At 41.3% G+C, this 16890-nt stretch overlaps 1 protein-coding gene across 2 annotated transcripts in view; it reads right to left on the reverse strand.

The window, feature by feature from the left end:
- Window positions 1-6283: 6283 nt before the first annotated feature.
- UBE3D (ubiquitin protein ligase E3D) overlaps window positions 6284-16890 on the reverse strand; it is a 171521-nt gene continuing 160914 nt past the window's right edge. For both annotated transcript variants that reach the window (XM_010861730.1, XM_010861731.1), the window contains exon 10: window positions 6284-6847. In XM_010861730.1, coding sequence (XP_010860032.1) covers window positions 6827-6847 — 21 coding nt within the window. In that variant the 3' untranslated portion in view covers window positions 6284-6826. The remainder of the gene's footprint in view (window positions 6848-16890) is intronic.

Genomic DNA, 16890 nt, shown 5'->3' on the forward strand with positions numbered 1-16890 from the left:
AGATGGCTGGATGGCATCACTGACTCGATGGACATGAGTTTGAGTGAACTCCGGGAGTTGGTAATGGACAGGGAGGCCTGGCGTGCTGCAATTGATGGGGTCGCAAAGAGTCGGACATGACTGAGCGACTGAACTGAACTGATAATGGTTTAGATAAGCAATTAGTGGTAACCCTTCCTCTGATTTGTAAGATAAATGTTAACACTTTTCTAACTGCAGAATAAGATGTACCACTCATTCCCACATCCTGAATTCCAACAAAATATGAACCCAATTAATCTTTGTTATACACTAAGAACAAAAACAAATGTTCCAGGGTCACCAATTAGCCTGGCTTTATCTATCAGGCAAAACCATTTAACCTTGTCAGCACTTTTTACTACAAGGGCTTACTGATGGGTTTAATTACCAAAGTGGTTACTACAAACCCAATTATATCTGGGTTCTAGTCAGTTCTTCTATAATCAATGGAATCAAACAAGCTCTACTAATATCCAGGTGTATCCCTGTTTAGCCAAGCCACTTTTGGCAACAGATATATGGTTGTGGTTTCTACTTCATCTGCTGGCATTTAACAATGTATCTCCACAGTCAGTCCTAATAGAGTGGAAACCTTTTGTACATTTTAGGCTCAACTTGCACCTCCCTTCACTCTCTCTTTATCCAGTTTTTTCTCACTGTACTTATTTTTAAAAATTATACTGCTGTAGAATATAACGTGCATACGTGCTAAGTCACTTCAGTCATGTCTGCATCTGTGACCCTATGGACTGTGGCCCCCCAGGCTCCTCTATCCATGGGATTTCCCAGGCAAGAATACTGGAGTGGGTTGCCATTTCCTTCTCCAGCGGATCTTCCTGACCCAGGGATCAAACCTGAGTCTCTTACATCTCCTGCATTGGCAGGTGGGTTCTTTACCACTAGCACCACCTGGGAAGTGCCATAACATAACATAACATAGTATTTTATAGTAACATATAGTACTTTTTTCGGAGAAGGCAATGGGAACCCACTCCAGTACTCTTGTCTGGAAAATTCCATGGACACAGAAGCCTGGTAGGCTGCAGTCCATGGGGTCACTGGGAGTCAGACACAAGTGAGTGACTTCACTTTCACTTTTCACTTTCATGCATTGGAGAAGAAAATGACAACCCACTCCAGTATTCTTGCCTGGAGAATCCCAGGGATGGGGTCGCACAGAGTTGGACACGACTGAAGAGACTCAGCAGCAGCAGTACTTTTTTTGGTCAGCTCCCCCATGAGAGCTCTATGAGAGCAGAGACTTTGTTTTATTGATTCTGTTGTATCCATAACTGTGCTCTGCATGTATCAATAGAAGGCGTTGGATAAATGCACGTTAAATGAACAAAGTTCAGAAACTGGTTTGCAAAATGGGTGGCCAATAGAAATGTTCAACAGGGTATATGTACTGTAATTACACTAGGTGAGAATAGGTTCACAAAGCCACTTATTTAAGTTATATGTGATTTAACAGATAACCACTTTGTCGACTTAAAGAAAAACACACAACATAAGGGTTGTTTGCTGAAGTTTTACTCAGGGTCTTATTGAGGACTATAATCCAGAGGACAGCCACCCAGTTACTTCTGAGGAAACTGCTTCAGAGAGGTAGGGGAGAGTCCTGTTTATATGTGACTTTTGGTGAGGGAATACACGTAGTCAAGCACACATCTTAGTAAAAGATTACTGCTAATTGCAAAGAATAGGTATCTTGAGTTCATGATTTAGTGCTTTCCTATGTATGGAGAGATGAAAGCTTGTTCCTGATTTAGTGCTTTCCTATGTATGGAAAGATGAAAGCTTGTATGGAAAGAACTTGTTAAAGTTCTTCCTGGGACTTCCCAAGTGGCCCAGTGGCTAAGACTCCATGCTTCCAATGCAGGGGACACAGGTTTGACCCCTGGTTGGTGAACTAAGATCCCACACGTTGCACAGCCAAAAAAAAAAAAAAAAAGAAAAAAATTCCTTCCTGAGATATACATCTAAGTTTCTAAGGGGTCTGCTCGTCCAAAGCTCAGAGTACCTCATTTTGTTTTTCACCCTGAATTCCTCTCCGGGTGTGAGTGCAGTGTGTTACCACTTAACCTTAGTAGGTGAGCAATGCTTTTTGATCTTCATTCACAACTTAGGTTTAAGTTTTTAGAGGTATAAAAGATGGGCTGGGAATTGATATTTCACTATGCTTCTGGTCCTTGGTAGCCTCTAAATAGTGTCTCAAAATTCTCTGTACCATTATCTAGGAACACCATGGAATAAGGTCTGGAGTTGTATTCACAAGACAGAGGAGGCTAATGTGGAATGAATTGCAAGGGCAAACATTACAGCTGTACAGCATGTTTCAAGTCTCTTAGTCTTCTTAATGTGGTTTACTAAACACAGGTCTCTAATGCTGGATATTTCTCTTTCTCTCTCACACACCGACATCCAATTTTCCCTGTATAAAAGAAAGGCAGAAAAGGTCCCACTTCCCTTCTTTCCTCACCCTCTGTGGCCCCCCGAAACACTCTCCCAGGTTTAGACATGTCATTCTTGGACCTACCCAGTGACTGGACGAGAATAGCTCACTCTGGACACTGGCACAGTTGTGCTGAACTTTCCCTCTGTTGGGAGAACCAATGGAGACTGACTGAGCTTCAGTTGAGAACTTCACCATCTCAAGATTCCAGGTGACATGATAGATGTAACTTCACCCGTGTAAGTGTAGTGTGTGGACAGAAATCTTCCGTGTGTGTGTGTGTCCCCTCATCTTGCTCCTGCCTTTCAAAGCCACTCCAAAACAGGAGGGAAGGGAGCAGGTCACAACCTTTAGACGAATGACATGGCTACAGAACATGACAAAAACTGGTTAGAACCAACTAGGTCCAAGATGGCAGATTTGATTTCTAGTAGACCCGGAGCCTCATTAATATGCTCATTATAATATATTAGCATATGCTAAACAACACACTTACCAGTGCCACGACAGTTTTGAGGCTGACCATGGTTATTGTTATTGCTTAGTCATTAATTGTGTCCAACTTTTTGAGAGCTCAAGGACTGTAGCCCGCCAGGCTCCTCTGACAATGGAATTTCCCCAGGCAAGAATACTGGAGAGGGTTGCCATTTTCCTCTCCAGGGGAACTTCCCAACACAGGGATCAAACCCACATATCTTGCATTGCAGGCAAATTCTTTACCACTGAAGAAAAGGATCAGCCACCAGGGAAGCTTGAGGCTGACAGTACAAGGCCCCACAATGGGTGGTGGCTCCATTTCTGCCATTTCCGGAAATCTCTGCCCCTTCCCCAAAATAATTGCAAAAATCTCCCCATTGACTAGCCTATGAAATTATCCAGCCTATAGAAACTAGCCATGCCTTATTTCAATGCTCTCTTTCTCGCCTTCTGAGAGAAGGCTTACACTCTATGGGGGATGTTTCTCAAAGTTATCTTTGAAATCATGATCACCTTTACCATCTAAACTGTAAACACGTATCAGTATGGGAACAGTTCCTTTCATTTCCAGAGGAAGAAAAACTATCTCAAGGGAATTCTACTTTAGGCACATCTAATTTATTCCATTGCTTCATCAAATTTATTCCAATCTCCAACAATTAGATAAAAATAAACTGAACTCTTAAGAAATAGTCACACATAGGTATTCAGCAGCAGCGTTTATCTGCATAAACCAAAGTATACTAAAACCAAGTCATGTGCCAGAAAAAGACTCAGGTTTTGTAATGACTGTTTCACTGATGATGCACCACTATAGGCAACCACCAAATCTGATTCTCATGACACAGCCTTAAGAGCAGTGGCTCTAAATTGAGGTCAACTTCAGCCACTAAATTTAATCCCTGGGTCGGGAATATCTCCTGGAGAAGGAAATGGCAACCCAGTATTTTTGCCTGGAGAATCCCATGGACGGAGGAGCCTGGTATACAGTCCATGGGGTCGCAAAGAGTCAAGACATGACTGAGTGACTTCACTTTCACATTTTTTTTCAGCCACTAAGGTAATGTCTGCAGACATTTTTTGTTGTCACAGCTAGGGGAGGGGGCAACTGACATGTGGAGGCCAAGAATGCTGCTAAACATTCTCCAATCCACTGAAGGGCACCAGAATATGTTACCCCAAATATCCCACTATGGCATAAGGATTATTTTGAGCTAAAGACAACTGAGAACCGGCAGAAGCAAGAAAAGCTTTTTATTCTATCCTTAACTGAGTAAAAATATAAATTTCCCCATTTGTAAAGGAAACTTACATTCATAAAAGGAAATTTCCATTTGTAAAGGTGTCTCTGAACTAGGAAAAGAGCCACAGCTGGAGACAACTCTTATTGTCATTATCTGTGCAAGACAACCCTTGTTTCTGATGTATTTCCTCCCCTCACCTTCCTAGAACTTAATGGCCCCTGCCCAGTAGCCTTAAACTCCCTTCTCTTTGTCTAAGATGGTATATAAATCTCAATCATCTGGTCACTTCCTAAAGTCTCATTTCTTTGTGAAACTTCTGTTCAGATGTACATAATTAAACTGGTTTATTTTTATCATTAATCTGTCTTTTCTCAGCTTGATTTGCAAGCCCCAACCACTGAACTTAGAAGTGTATAGAAAAAAAAGTTTCTCCTCCCTACAGAAGAGGACAGTCTTCCACAACAAAAACTTAACCAGCTTCAAATGTAAATAGTACTAAGGTTGAGAAATGCTGTTCTATATCGACAGGTAGAAATCTAAAGCATTAAAAGTCACTGAGGTGTGTGGCAGCTTAGTAGTGTAAGTGAAGTCAAACGCATTTTCCTTTATGACTGTGAGTCTTGGAAAAAACACTAAGAACTACAGTGCTTCAAACTGTGCTTAATAAAATGACTCTGCAGGATCAAAACCAGGGTTTTTATTCCTATGTCCACCAGTTGCAGAATTAAGAGTGCTACACCACTGCTCTGCTAGTAGGACCCCTGTTTTGGTTAAACTATAAGGAAGAAGAAATTATGAAAGGTTCACTAAATTACAGTGCCAGTGACCCCTATGTTAAGGGTGTTAGGAAATTAGGAGACAGGAAAATGTTTAAGTAAAAAGGTATTAGATAGTCCACAGGGTAGAATTAGTGCCAGTATGAATCAGAGGAGGGCTCTGTGGGGCCTTCCTGGATACAACTTCTTTCCTTGTCTCCAGTTTCTTGTTCGTAGGGTATAGGCGTCATTCAGCCTCCTTGACCTTCCCTGAACTCCAAAGGGCAGATTCAATTTCTCATCAGAGAAGGGAAGGAATGCAGAAACTAAGGAGGACCCATCAAAAAAATACAGTGCAGTGATTAAGGCAGGATCCTAGTTCCTTCTGAAGGGACATACATAACAATATGCTTGAGTTCTTCTGCAGGAACAAAGGGCTTCCCAGGTGGAATTAGTGGTGAAGAACCCGTCTGCCAATGCAGGAGACATAAGAGACGTGGGTTCGATGCCTGGGTCTGGAAGATCTCCTGGAGAAGGGCACTGCCAACCCATACCAGTATTCTTGCCTAGAGAATCCCAAGGACAGAGGAGCCTGGCAGGCTACAGTTCATAGGGTCACACAGAGTTGGACATGATTGAGTGACTAAGCATGCACGCATGCACACAGAAACTAAAGGCCCCATCCTGGTGGGGGATGGGAACCCCAGGGAGAGCACAGGATTCTTGGAGCACAGACTTGTGACCTCACCAACAGCCAGTCAGAAGAAAGTCTGCATGTGTGGGAAGATAAAAAGACTCTGATCTCCTCCCCAAATGATTCTTCTTTTAAAAACTTCAATGGTCGAGTGGCATCTTTGGAGTTGGTTTTTGGACATGAGTCCGCCACCTCCTCAGGCTGCCAACCTCATGAATAAAGCAGGCTTTCTGTTCCAATCAACACTTGTCTCTGGAGTGTTGACTTTCAAGCAGCGAGCAGCCTAACGTGAGTTTGGTAGCAAACAGGCTTGGTGAGAAGCAGGTACAGCTGCAGATCCAGAGACTGTCCTCCTGAATAAGGAGTGAGCAGGAAGGATCTGCCTGCCTCCAGCCCTGAGGTGGCTCCTTCTGTGAGATGACTGGCAAGTCTCAAACCTTCTCCCTAAGATGAGGGGTGGTCCTGTGCCCTGTAGGACCCCCTCCAGCTCTGTCATTCTCAGCGGTTCCCTTACCACATGCTCCCTCACACAAGGACTCAGACAACTCTGTAACAGGATGCCAGTGAGGTATATTTCTTGATCTGCAGTGTACTTGGTAATGGTAAAGGGAATAAAGAAGAAAAGGAACACAAGCAGTTTTGCATAAATGGGAAACCCTTTAATTTGACAATCAGGCATTCAACAGACATTTATTTACTGAGCATCCCCTCTGAATAAGGTATACAGAGTTTCATATTTTCTTAAACAATTTTTTTTTAAACAAATCTGAGAAGTTCTCTGCAAGTTTATGTCCTAAGATTTACAGCACCTAACATTCAATTCCACCAGTGAAGCCCCTCGCTGCCTCCACACAGGACAGATGGGTCTTCGCCAGCTCTCTCTCTCCAGGTGGTGCTGACACAGCACACATCTGAATGTTCCTCTCGGCGGGAAACAGAGATGAAAATTCTATACTTATCTCTCAACCTGCTACTATGACTTTCTTCACAGCCTCGGTGTTTCAAAGATTTAAAGTTAACTCTTCTCTTAGAGAACAGATGCGAGCAAGTAAACTCAGAACTGCAATGCCCTGTTCTCTTTCTGTAGCCGAGTTCTTGTCTCTGTAACTGCTGCCCACTGGGCTGACTGCTGGCTGCCGGTGCACCCGTGCTGAGGAGAGGAATGTGTCGACTCCCTTGGCTACATCTTCAAAAAGGCCACCTGGAAAAGGAAGAAAAACCCACAGTGCTTTCCTTATATAATGTGATGAAATGGCTGAGTACACATCAAACCTGGATCAGGTAAGTCTGGTCAGTAAGGATGCTCACTGGTCTACAAAGAAAATGACTCCTGGTTGGGCCAGACGCTGCTATTTTACAGAGGGAGCCAATTAGTCCTTCCATAAATAAACCATACAGTAATTAAAATAATTCACATGCACTTTAAAGGGAAAAAAAATTAAGTTTAAATTGACACTAACATTGTACTGCCATGAAGTAATCCAGTTCTCGTTCCCATTGGTTCAAACAGCTGCTTTGGATGTTCTGTGAACAGAGTTCCAAATCCTGAAGACTCCTGGGCAATTCCAGGTTCTTGTCATGATTGTTAATTACACTAATATCTCTTCCGGTTATGCCAATGCTTTTAACCACACTTGACTATATACATGGGCTTGTCAGCGCAAGTTATCTTAAAATTTAGTTGTTTCAAAAAATTTAATTCATATAGATACAAAATCATTTCAGACTATTTAATAAGGCCCAGATCAAATGCATCAAATTTCTCAATAGTTTTGGATAATTATGAAACAAACATAATAAAGTCAACCATAAATGCTCTGAAAGTTCTAGTTCAGGGGTGATAATAAATTGCGGAGAGTGCCAGCATCTGGAAGAGAGCAGCATGCAGTCAGAGATAAAGATGTGGAAGTTTGTCCTGGGCCATTTTTTGGGGGAAAGAGTGAGCAACAGAAGCGAAAATATTCCACTCTTGGACAGCTGGTACTTAAGTCCCCAAACGCAGTTGAAGGAGGCGTGTATTTAATGAGCCCTGTAAAGGGGAAAGGAAAAGGAAAGAGTCGTGCAAGGGCAGAAGGCATCTGCTTTTTGTCAAGTGATTCAGAAGGATGTTACTCTTCATACGATGCTGGTGAGAAAAGCCCCTGCTGCGTTTCCGTATCAACTTCCAGCTGAGTTTCTCTATCAAGTTCTGCAGTGAGAACAAAGTTGAAGGAGCAGGCAAAGAAGAGAGGTTAAGATTCCTAAACAAAATATAAACATGGGGGGGGAGGAGACAGATAGCAGAGTAGAAGGACATGAGCTCACCTCTTCTTATGGAACATGTAAACTTGGACAACTGGTGCAAACCTCAAGGGCTTAGAGTCAAGAGTCTGTGATAATAGTTATGAAAACACTTGTGTTTCTCTCCCTGGCCTCTCAGCTGGTAACAGATATTAGAAGCCCATGAATATTCAGATGAGAAGGGGCTGCTGAAGAGAGACCAGCTGGGCCCCTTAGGGGATGATCACAGAATCCCAGGAAGAGGTTTCAGGGGTTACTGAGTCTGACTTCTGGCTCACTGTTGTCAGTATCTCTGTTGGGAGACTGCTTCTTCAACAGCAGTTCACAGGGACCTTCTCAAGAAACCAATGCCACTGCTGATACTCAGAGACACAAAGATGACAGATGAAAACCAGTTATCCCTTTTTGAATTCTGAAAGCTGCTATGTCATGGAGTATTCCAACCAGAACTACTTAGAATAACTGATGGTGACAAATGTTGTCATAAAAATGGTTAAGAACTTTTGCCCTAGAACCACACAGATCAGTGGTCCTCTACTTGGGACAATTTTGCCCACCAGGGTACATGTGGTAGTGTCTGAGGATTTCTTTTTTTTTTGTCATGGCATGCAGAATCTTAGTTCTGGGACCGGAGACAGAACCCGTGCACCTTGCAGTGGAAACACGGAGTCCCAGCTGCTGGACCACGAGGGAAGTCCCTGGAGATATTTTTGGCTGGCACAATTTGGGGGATGCTAAAGGCATCTAGTGGGTAGAGAGGGAGGGATATTCCGATAATGCGCAGGACAGCTCCCCATAAGAAAGAATAATCAGCCTGAAAGCATTAACAGTGCCAGTGCTGAAAAATGCTGAAGTTTAGACTTAAATCTCTCCATGACCTTCAACAAGAAGTTCAGTTAGATGTCTCTGTGACCTTCAACAAGCTCATTAAACTCTATAACAGGACCTACCAGAAACTTGTAAAACACTTTCCTATTTTGATTCTTTTCATCCTCAGCAGTCTTATGATTTAGGTAAAGCAGGCATCTGAAACTTTTAAAAGTGAAGAAACGGAAACTCAGAAAACCTAAGTGACTTGCTCAGGATACAATGGCAACCCACTCCAGTACTCTTGCCTGGGAAACCCCATGGATGGAGGAGCCTGGTAGGCTACAGTCCATGGGGTCGCTGAGTCGGACACGACTGGGCAACTTCCCTTTCACTTTTCAGTTTCATGCATTGGAGAAGAAAATGGCAACCCACTCCAGTATTGTTGCCTGGAGAATCCCAGGGACAGGAGCCTGGTGGGGTCGCGACCTATGGGGTCGCGCAGTCGGACATGACTGACATGACTTAGCAGCAGCAGCAGCAGCAGTGATGGGTTTAGGAAGAAATTTTTATTTCTAATCCATGCTTTCCCCCTTGTAAGTTTACAGATAGATGATCAAGGTAAAATTGCACAGGTTGGGGGACTTTTAATCTTCATATTGTCTCATATATCAAAGAGTTACTTTCTTTTGCATGCTTGGGAACATGGGTGCAAGATGGAGAAAACTACATAAGAGGCTGCGCTCATTAAAACAAATAATGCAAAATGCAGCCCCTCAGTCAAAAGAGAAAAAAAATTTAATTTGACCTACGTCTTTTTTTTTCTTGTTTGTTTTTATAGTGCCGCCTGCCAAGGACACTCTGTGTTTCTCAGGACTTAATAACAAGAAACTGCAATCATCCTTGGGAACAGGTACTGTACAATGTAGTTTAGCTTCTTTTTATTTAAAACATTTTGAGATAACATATTTCAAATGCAGATTTTGTTTTCCCTAGCTTTTATCCGTGACAGGAAAAATTGCTTTCCCTACCTGCCATTTATTTTAAGAGAGGATAATTTTATTTTGTTCCATTACACTGAGAAAAATCTCCGTATTTCATCTTTTTAGTTTTATTCCCCAAAGTAAAAAGTTTTAAAGCTTTGCAGAGTCTATGAGTACAGCTACAGCTTCAGGCTCCATTGTTGCATTTCTGGAGTATCTAGTTACAAAAGTATAAATAATGATTAGAAACAAGGGAGATAGGGCTCTTTGGAGTTTGCTGTAAGGTTTCACCCTCTTTGTTCTCTCCTCCTGAAAGTGGACACTTGGGAATGGAAAAGGGGAGGGAGAGTGAAACTGTCTAAAAATACTGTCTCTGCTTTGAGTCACCATCTAAAAACAATCTTAAGCCACCATAAGCAGGGCCAGGCTGCAGTAATAGTTGACCAAATGTTCAGTTTATAATGCTTCGGTACAATTGCGTAAATATGCTAAACACTTTTGAATGCTCTTTTTGTCTTAGTTAACAAAATTATACTATGAATTCTATTCCTCAGCATAGAGTTGGAATTTCAATCAATAGAAAGACATGCTGTCAAGGCAGCCTGCACAGGATAAAATTAACATTTTAAAAAATGCTACATAAACGCTTTGAGGTGCACAATACAAGACAGATAAAACTGTACAATACTGGAAATGTGAGTTTCATAGTAAAATTGAGCTTTAGAAAAGACTCTTCAGAATAAGTAGCACAGCCACACACAAACATTCCTTTTAAAGGGTACTGTAGACTTCATAAGTAAATATAAAAAACTATGCCTTAAATATATTTTTTGTTTAGGTATGGTTCATGTTCAAAGTTATGTTCTGAAATAAATGTTATGACATGGAAACAAGTTTTATATTAATATTATAAAATCCAGTTTCTAGGCTCAAGCTTCATTTACAAAATAAAATATACAATGTAAATGTAAATATAAAAATAATGAAAGAAAATTACTTTTTCAATCACATTATTTTGAGTCTTAAATGACAACAGGGTACAAAATGCTTCCTAACTTGCTAATTTAGCATCAATCAGGCCTGTGTTGATGACATGTGGACTCCACTCTTGGCACTGAATAAATAATATGAGATTTTCCTCTACTGGGCTGGCAAGCTGGCTTCATTCACTCAGTTTAGTAAATGATTAAATACCATCTACACGTCTGTGACTGTCCAGTCAGAGAACACACTGAGAAGGCATTCCCTTGTGGCACTAATATGTGAGTGGGGGAGACAGTCGAGTAATGAGATGATTCTAGTAGGTTGGGATAAGTCTAGGATGGACGCCTAACACCTGAGGACACAAAAAAGACCATTCTTGGGTTATGAAAGGAAGTAAGATTTCTCAAGAAGTTATTATTCTAATTAGTTATTATTAGAGGTAGTTATTATTCTAATTAGGAAAACTTGTGTGGTAATAAAGCCTGGCATGGCACACAGTGGGATATACCTTTTTTCCCATTAAAAGAAGCTGGCTTTGCTAAATGAACTACTAGCTAATAGGAAGGATGGAATAAAGGACCAAAGATGTGAGAAGCAATACAATAAGGAAGACGATCCTATCCCTCTAAAATGACAATAAGTATGTGTACATTGAATGTAGACAGGAATACTAGACCAAGCAAACATCAGTGAAGCCTTCCAACTCAAATTCTGTAAGAGCCTTTAGAAAGTAGGAAAAAAGCAAGTAAAATCAGTGTCTTTAATGTCATTTAAACCTCTACCTTGTATTTTATTTAGGCCATGGTACACTAGGAAAACAATAGAATGAGAAAGAACAAAGATCTCTTCAAGAAAATTAGAGATATCAAGGGCAACTTTCATGTAAGAATGGACACAATAAAGGACAGAAATGGTAAGGATCTAACAGAAGCAGAAAAAAGTAAGAAGAGTGGCAAGAATACACAGAAGAACTATACAAAAAAGCTCTTAATGACCAGGATAACCACAATGGTGTGATCACTCACCTAGAGCCAGACATCCTGGAGTGTGAATTCAAGTGGGCCTTAGGAAGCATCACTATGAACTAAGCTAGTGGAAGTGATGGAATTTCAGCAGAGCTATTTCAAATCCTAAGAGATGATGCTGTTAAAGTGCTGCACTCAATATGCTAGTAAATTTGGAAAACTCAGCAGCGGCCATAGGACTGGAAAAGGTCGATTTTCATTCCAATCCCAAAGAAGGGCAATGCCAAAGAATGCTCAAACTACCACACAGTTGCACTCATTTCACATGCTAGCATGGTAATGCTCAAAATCCTTCAAGCTAGGCTTCAATAGTACATGAATGAAGAACTCCCAGATGTACCAGCTGGGTTTAGAAAGGGTAGAAGAACCAGAGATCACATTGCCGTCATCTGTTGGATCACAGAAAAAGCAAGAGAATTCCAGAAAAACACCTACTTTTCACTGACTACACTAAAGCCTTTGACTGTGTGGATCACAACAAACTGAAAAATTCTTAAAGAGATGAGAATACGAGACCATCTTACCTGCCTCCTGAGAAACCTGTATGTGGGTCAATTAAGCAATAGTTACAACTGGACAAGGAATAGCTGACTGGTTCCAAATTGGGAAAGGAGTATGACAAGGTTGTGTATCACCACCCTGTTTATTTAACTTATATGCAGAGTATATCATGTGAAATGCACAAGCTGGAATTAGGATTTCCTGGAGAAATATAAATAACCTCAGATATGCAGATGATACCACTCTTGTGGCAGAAAGTGAAGAGGAACTAAAGAGCCTCTTGATGAGGGTGAAAGAGGAAAGTGAAAAGGCTGGCTTAGAATTCAACATTCAAAAAACTAAGATCATGGCATCTGGTCCCATCACTTCATGGCAAACAGAAGGGGGAAAAGTTGAAGTAGTGACAGATTTTATTTTCTTGGGCTTCAAATCACTGTGGACAGTGCCTGCAGTCATAAAATTAAAAGATGCTTGCTCCTTGAAAGGAAAGCTATAACAAACTTAGACAGCACATTAAAAAGCAAAGACATCACTTTGCTGACAAGGTCCGTATAGTCAAAGATATGATTTTTCCAGTAGTCATGTATGGATGTGAGAGCTGAATCAGAAAGAAGGCTGAGCACTAAAGAGCTGATGCTTTTGAACTGTAGTGCAGGAAAAGACTCTTGAGAGTCCCTTGAACTTCAGGGAGATCAAATTGTCAATCCTAAACCCTGAATATTCTTTGGAAGGACTGATGCTAAAGCTGAAGTTCCAATACTTTGTCTACCTGATGCGAAGAGCCAACTCATTGGAAAAGACCCTGATGCTGGGAAAGACTGAGGACAGGAGGAGAACAGGGCGACAAAGGATGAGATGGTTAGATAGCATACCGACTCAACAAACATGAATTTGAGCAAACTCCAGGAGATTGTGAAGGACAGGGAAGCCTTGGGTACTGCAGTCACACAATTCACAAAAATTGGACATGACTTGGCAACTGAACAACAACAAGAACAACATAGTAGGAAAATTTACAGATCAATCAAAAGCTTGTGTTTTTCACCTACCAGAACCAGTAAAGAAAAGCACAGCTATGTTTTCTAGTCAAGGGCAGTGTGTGAAGTACCAGAAGACAGAGATGTGCGTGAGATAAAGAGAGGCCCTTTCCTCCCCGATGAGGCTTGACATATGGACAAATGCAGCAATTCCTGGGTCTTGAGCCTGTTTTTCAACAAAGCAAGAAATGTCTAGATGTAACCTTCCCATCACCTCTTTCACAGTAAGGGGGTTGTGGAAGCATTGCTGGTGTGGGATGGTGCTATTTTACAACAGCACTGCAGTGAACAAGCATCCGGATGCAGCTGCTGGAGCTCCCAGTTACATAAGGCAAACCCAGCAGCTTCACCCATGATAGCAAACACATGGGGCAGACATGTAGATGGCAACAGTCTTGAGGTCATACATAAAAATATATTTTCTCAAGCACAAAACACATTTGTTAAAAGGAAAAAAATCTATGATAGATACCAATATGGGTGGGTGTTAAATGTAAAATGGTAAATAGTGCTACCCCAATAAACACACTATCACTCATAAATCAAAAAGTCCTTTGAATTTCTCATTCTTAAGGGATACGCACAGGAGGGAACTTGGCAGAAAGGAACAGTGGTCTGCTGCAGCTCTGGACAGAAGTGGTGTTTTGAAATCACCACTGCACTGCCCTTTCGACACCATGCCTCCAATCAAACATGTTTATTCAGAAATGGAGTTACTAGAGTTCAGATATGGAACGTTTTTCTATAATATTAATCCTTAAAATTTTTAACAGCAAAACCATTTTAATAAATAGTATTTCAAGGAAGTCATGTTCATTCTAATCTATCTTAACCTTGAGAAGTGTGGGTGTTGAAGAAAACGATGTTTTGGGGACATCAGTATAGTTAGAAATTCCAGGAGGGGACACGAAGCCACATGAGGAACAAAACAGCTTTCCACAGAAGGTAACTGGTTTCTGGCATCTATATAAATTTATGTCAGGGATAATTTAACATTCCTATTTTAGGAGTAAATATTAATTTTTCTAACAGAGATACTAGCTAGTCCCTCCTAGTCCCAAAGGAAGAACTAGCTTCGTCTAAACACATCAACCCATCGTCAAGGATGAAGGAGGGACTAGCTTGGGAGGCTATAGCTGTTGATCCTACTAGTTAGCCGTGGAAAAGCTCTATGGAAACATCACCCAGGCAATAATGAGATGCTGTAACAAGTGGTCCTGGGGCAGGACTACTTAGGTGCACGTGTACAGAATTCTGTCGAGTAAGAAGAACAGCACAAAGTGATCGCCCATACTTTTTAGGCTAAGGAAGGTCGTAGCTACCTCTCTAAAGCCTCCTAGATAATTTTATCTCATACCTGAAGAGCCTTATTTGTGCTGGTTGGTATTTAACCATAATTACTAAAACCTAGAGAAATCAGGAGTTGTTCTGCTCATGGGGATTCTTTGTTCTCATAAATTATCAATGAGTTACAGACAAAATTAGAAAACAGAAATGGATAGAAAGAGGAAAATAAAATTTTTACAACTTTATGATTTAGAGATAACTATTACTGACGTTTTAGATATATCTTTTTAGATGTCTTTTCTGTGTGTAACTGGACATTTCTGCATATGCTGTTTTGTAGGTTTATAACCTAACGATATCGTATGTAACTCCCCACGACAGTGAATATTCTTCTGTGACAGTTTAAACGGCTGCATTATGCTCCACTATATATCTGGTCACTTTAAAAAAGGGTCAAACGAATAACTCATTCTGGAAAGCAAACCTGAGGGGTCCTTTGGAGGCGGATGGGTGATGGTGTTGAGCCAGAAGGCACTTTAGCATAATCTGGCCTGGGTTCTCAGGGTGTCATCTCTGGTCCAGTCTCACTGGTATCTCCTGGAACTTGTATATCAGGCAGATTCTCCTGTTCCATTCTAGAACTGCTCAACCAGAGCCTCCAGGGGCAGGCCAGCAACTGGGTCCTGCAGGTCCTCCAGGTGGTTCCACTGGGAATTCATCTAGCTTATTCAGCTGAGCAAACTTAGAGAGGGTAAGGGATGTGTTTACAGTACACAGCTTATTAGAGGAGGGACTTAAACACAGGTCTTCTAACTCCTAGTCCAGGGCCTTCATTTCTGGCCAGTGCAAAGTGAAGATGCTGATCTAGGGTATCCAGAAATCCTTTAAAAAACATTTTTTCCCTTAAAGAAGACAGAAAGATTGTCACACAAGGGAGAAACAAATTATGTCCAGGCCAATATTCTGTTATGGGTATAGGAGATTGAGCCCAACAGCTATGAAATGAGGGTTGAGTCTATTTTGCTAGCTGCCTACAGACTGAAAAGTTCAAGTGTTAGTCACTCAGTTGTGTCTGACTCTTTACCATGCCATGGACTGTAGCCCACCAGGTTCCTCTATCCATGGGATTCTCCAGGCAAGAATACTGGAGTGGCTTGCCATTTTCTTCTCTAGGGTATCTTCCTGATGCAATGATCGAATCCATGTTTCTCCCATTGCTGGCATATTCTTCACCATCTGAGCAAGACTAAAGGGGTCAAATATTTCGAATTGACCTACTATGTAAAGCTCATCTATGAAGATTAAGTGATTTTTTTTGGGGGGAGGGGGGTTGGAGGGAGGAGCTTCTGACATGCCCTGATAAAGTTCTCTTTTCTAAATCTACCTACTCAACATGGCTATCTTTAGCAAAATTATTTGGTTAGTTCAGAAAACTGTCACAAATAGTACTTCAGAATAATTTGGGAAAGAAAAAAAGAAAAAGCCTCCCATACTTTGCTTGGAGTATGTCTATAAAACAGTATAGGCATTCTAGAAAACAGTTTGGCAGCATCTTTAAAAACTAAACATGTAATCACTGTATGACCCAGCAGTTCCAGTCTCAGACATTTATCCCAGAGAAATGAAAACTTTATGTTTACATAAACACTTGTATGTGAATGTTCATTGCAGCATTATTTTAATAGCCAAAACCTGGAATCAGCCCAGATGCATGGTTAATGATGATATATCCACCATGAATACTTACTTGGCAGCACTGACAAGCAGCAAACTATTGATACATGCCACAACTTGGAAGATTCACAAGGGAGTTATAAGCCAAGCTCAAAGGGTTGAGCTTTCCATACTGTATGGTTTCATTTATGTATCATTTTTGAAATGACAAAATTTCACAACTAGAGGACAAGGCAGTGGTTTCCAGGGGTTGGGGATGGTGGGGAGTGGAGGAAGGGTGTGACTATGAAGGAGCAACGGGAAGGATTTGGTGCCGATGGAACTGCTCAGCATCTTGACTTCGGTGGATGCACAAACATACCAAGGGATATAATTACACAGAATCTCACACATTTGCACACACAGACGTACAGGAGTACAAATACAACCAGGGAGATGTGACTCAGATGGGAGGACTGTACCTTGTCAATGCCCAGTACCACAGTTCTGTAAAATGCTACCACTGGAGGAAACTGGGGAAAGTGTACAAGCCATCTTTCACTCTTACAGCTTTCAGTGACTCTGCAATTATTTCACCAAAAATGTCAGCTTAAATAATGCCACAGTACTTTGCAAATGACCTTGTCTGGCTTATTCTAATTCAGTTACCTAGAGTGTTGCTCTGAG

This window comes from Bison bison, unplaced genomic scaffold (genome assembly GCF_000754665.1).
Source record: "Bison bison bison isolate TAMUID 2011002044 unplaced genomic scaffold, Bison_UMD1.0 scf7180017864473, whole genome shotgun sequence".
Classification (NCBI taxonomy): domain Eukaryota; kingdom Metazoa; phylum Chordata; class Mammalia; order Artiodactyla; family Bovidae; genus Bison; species Bison bison.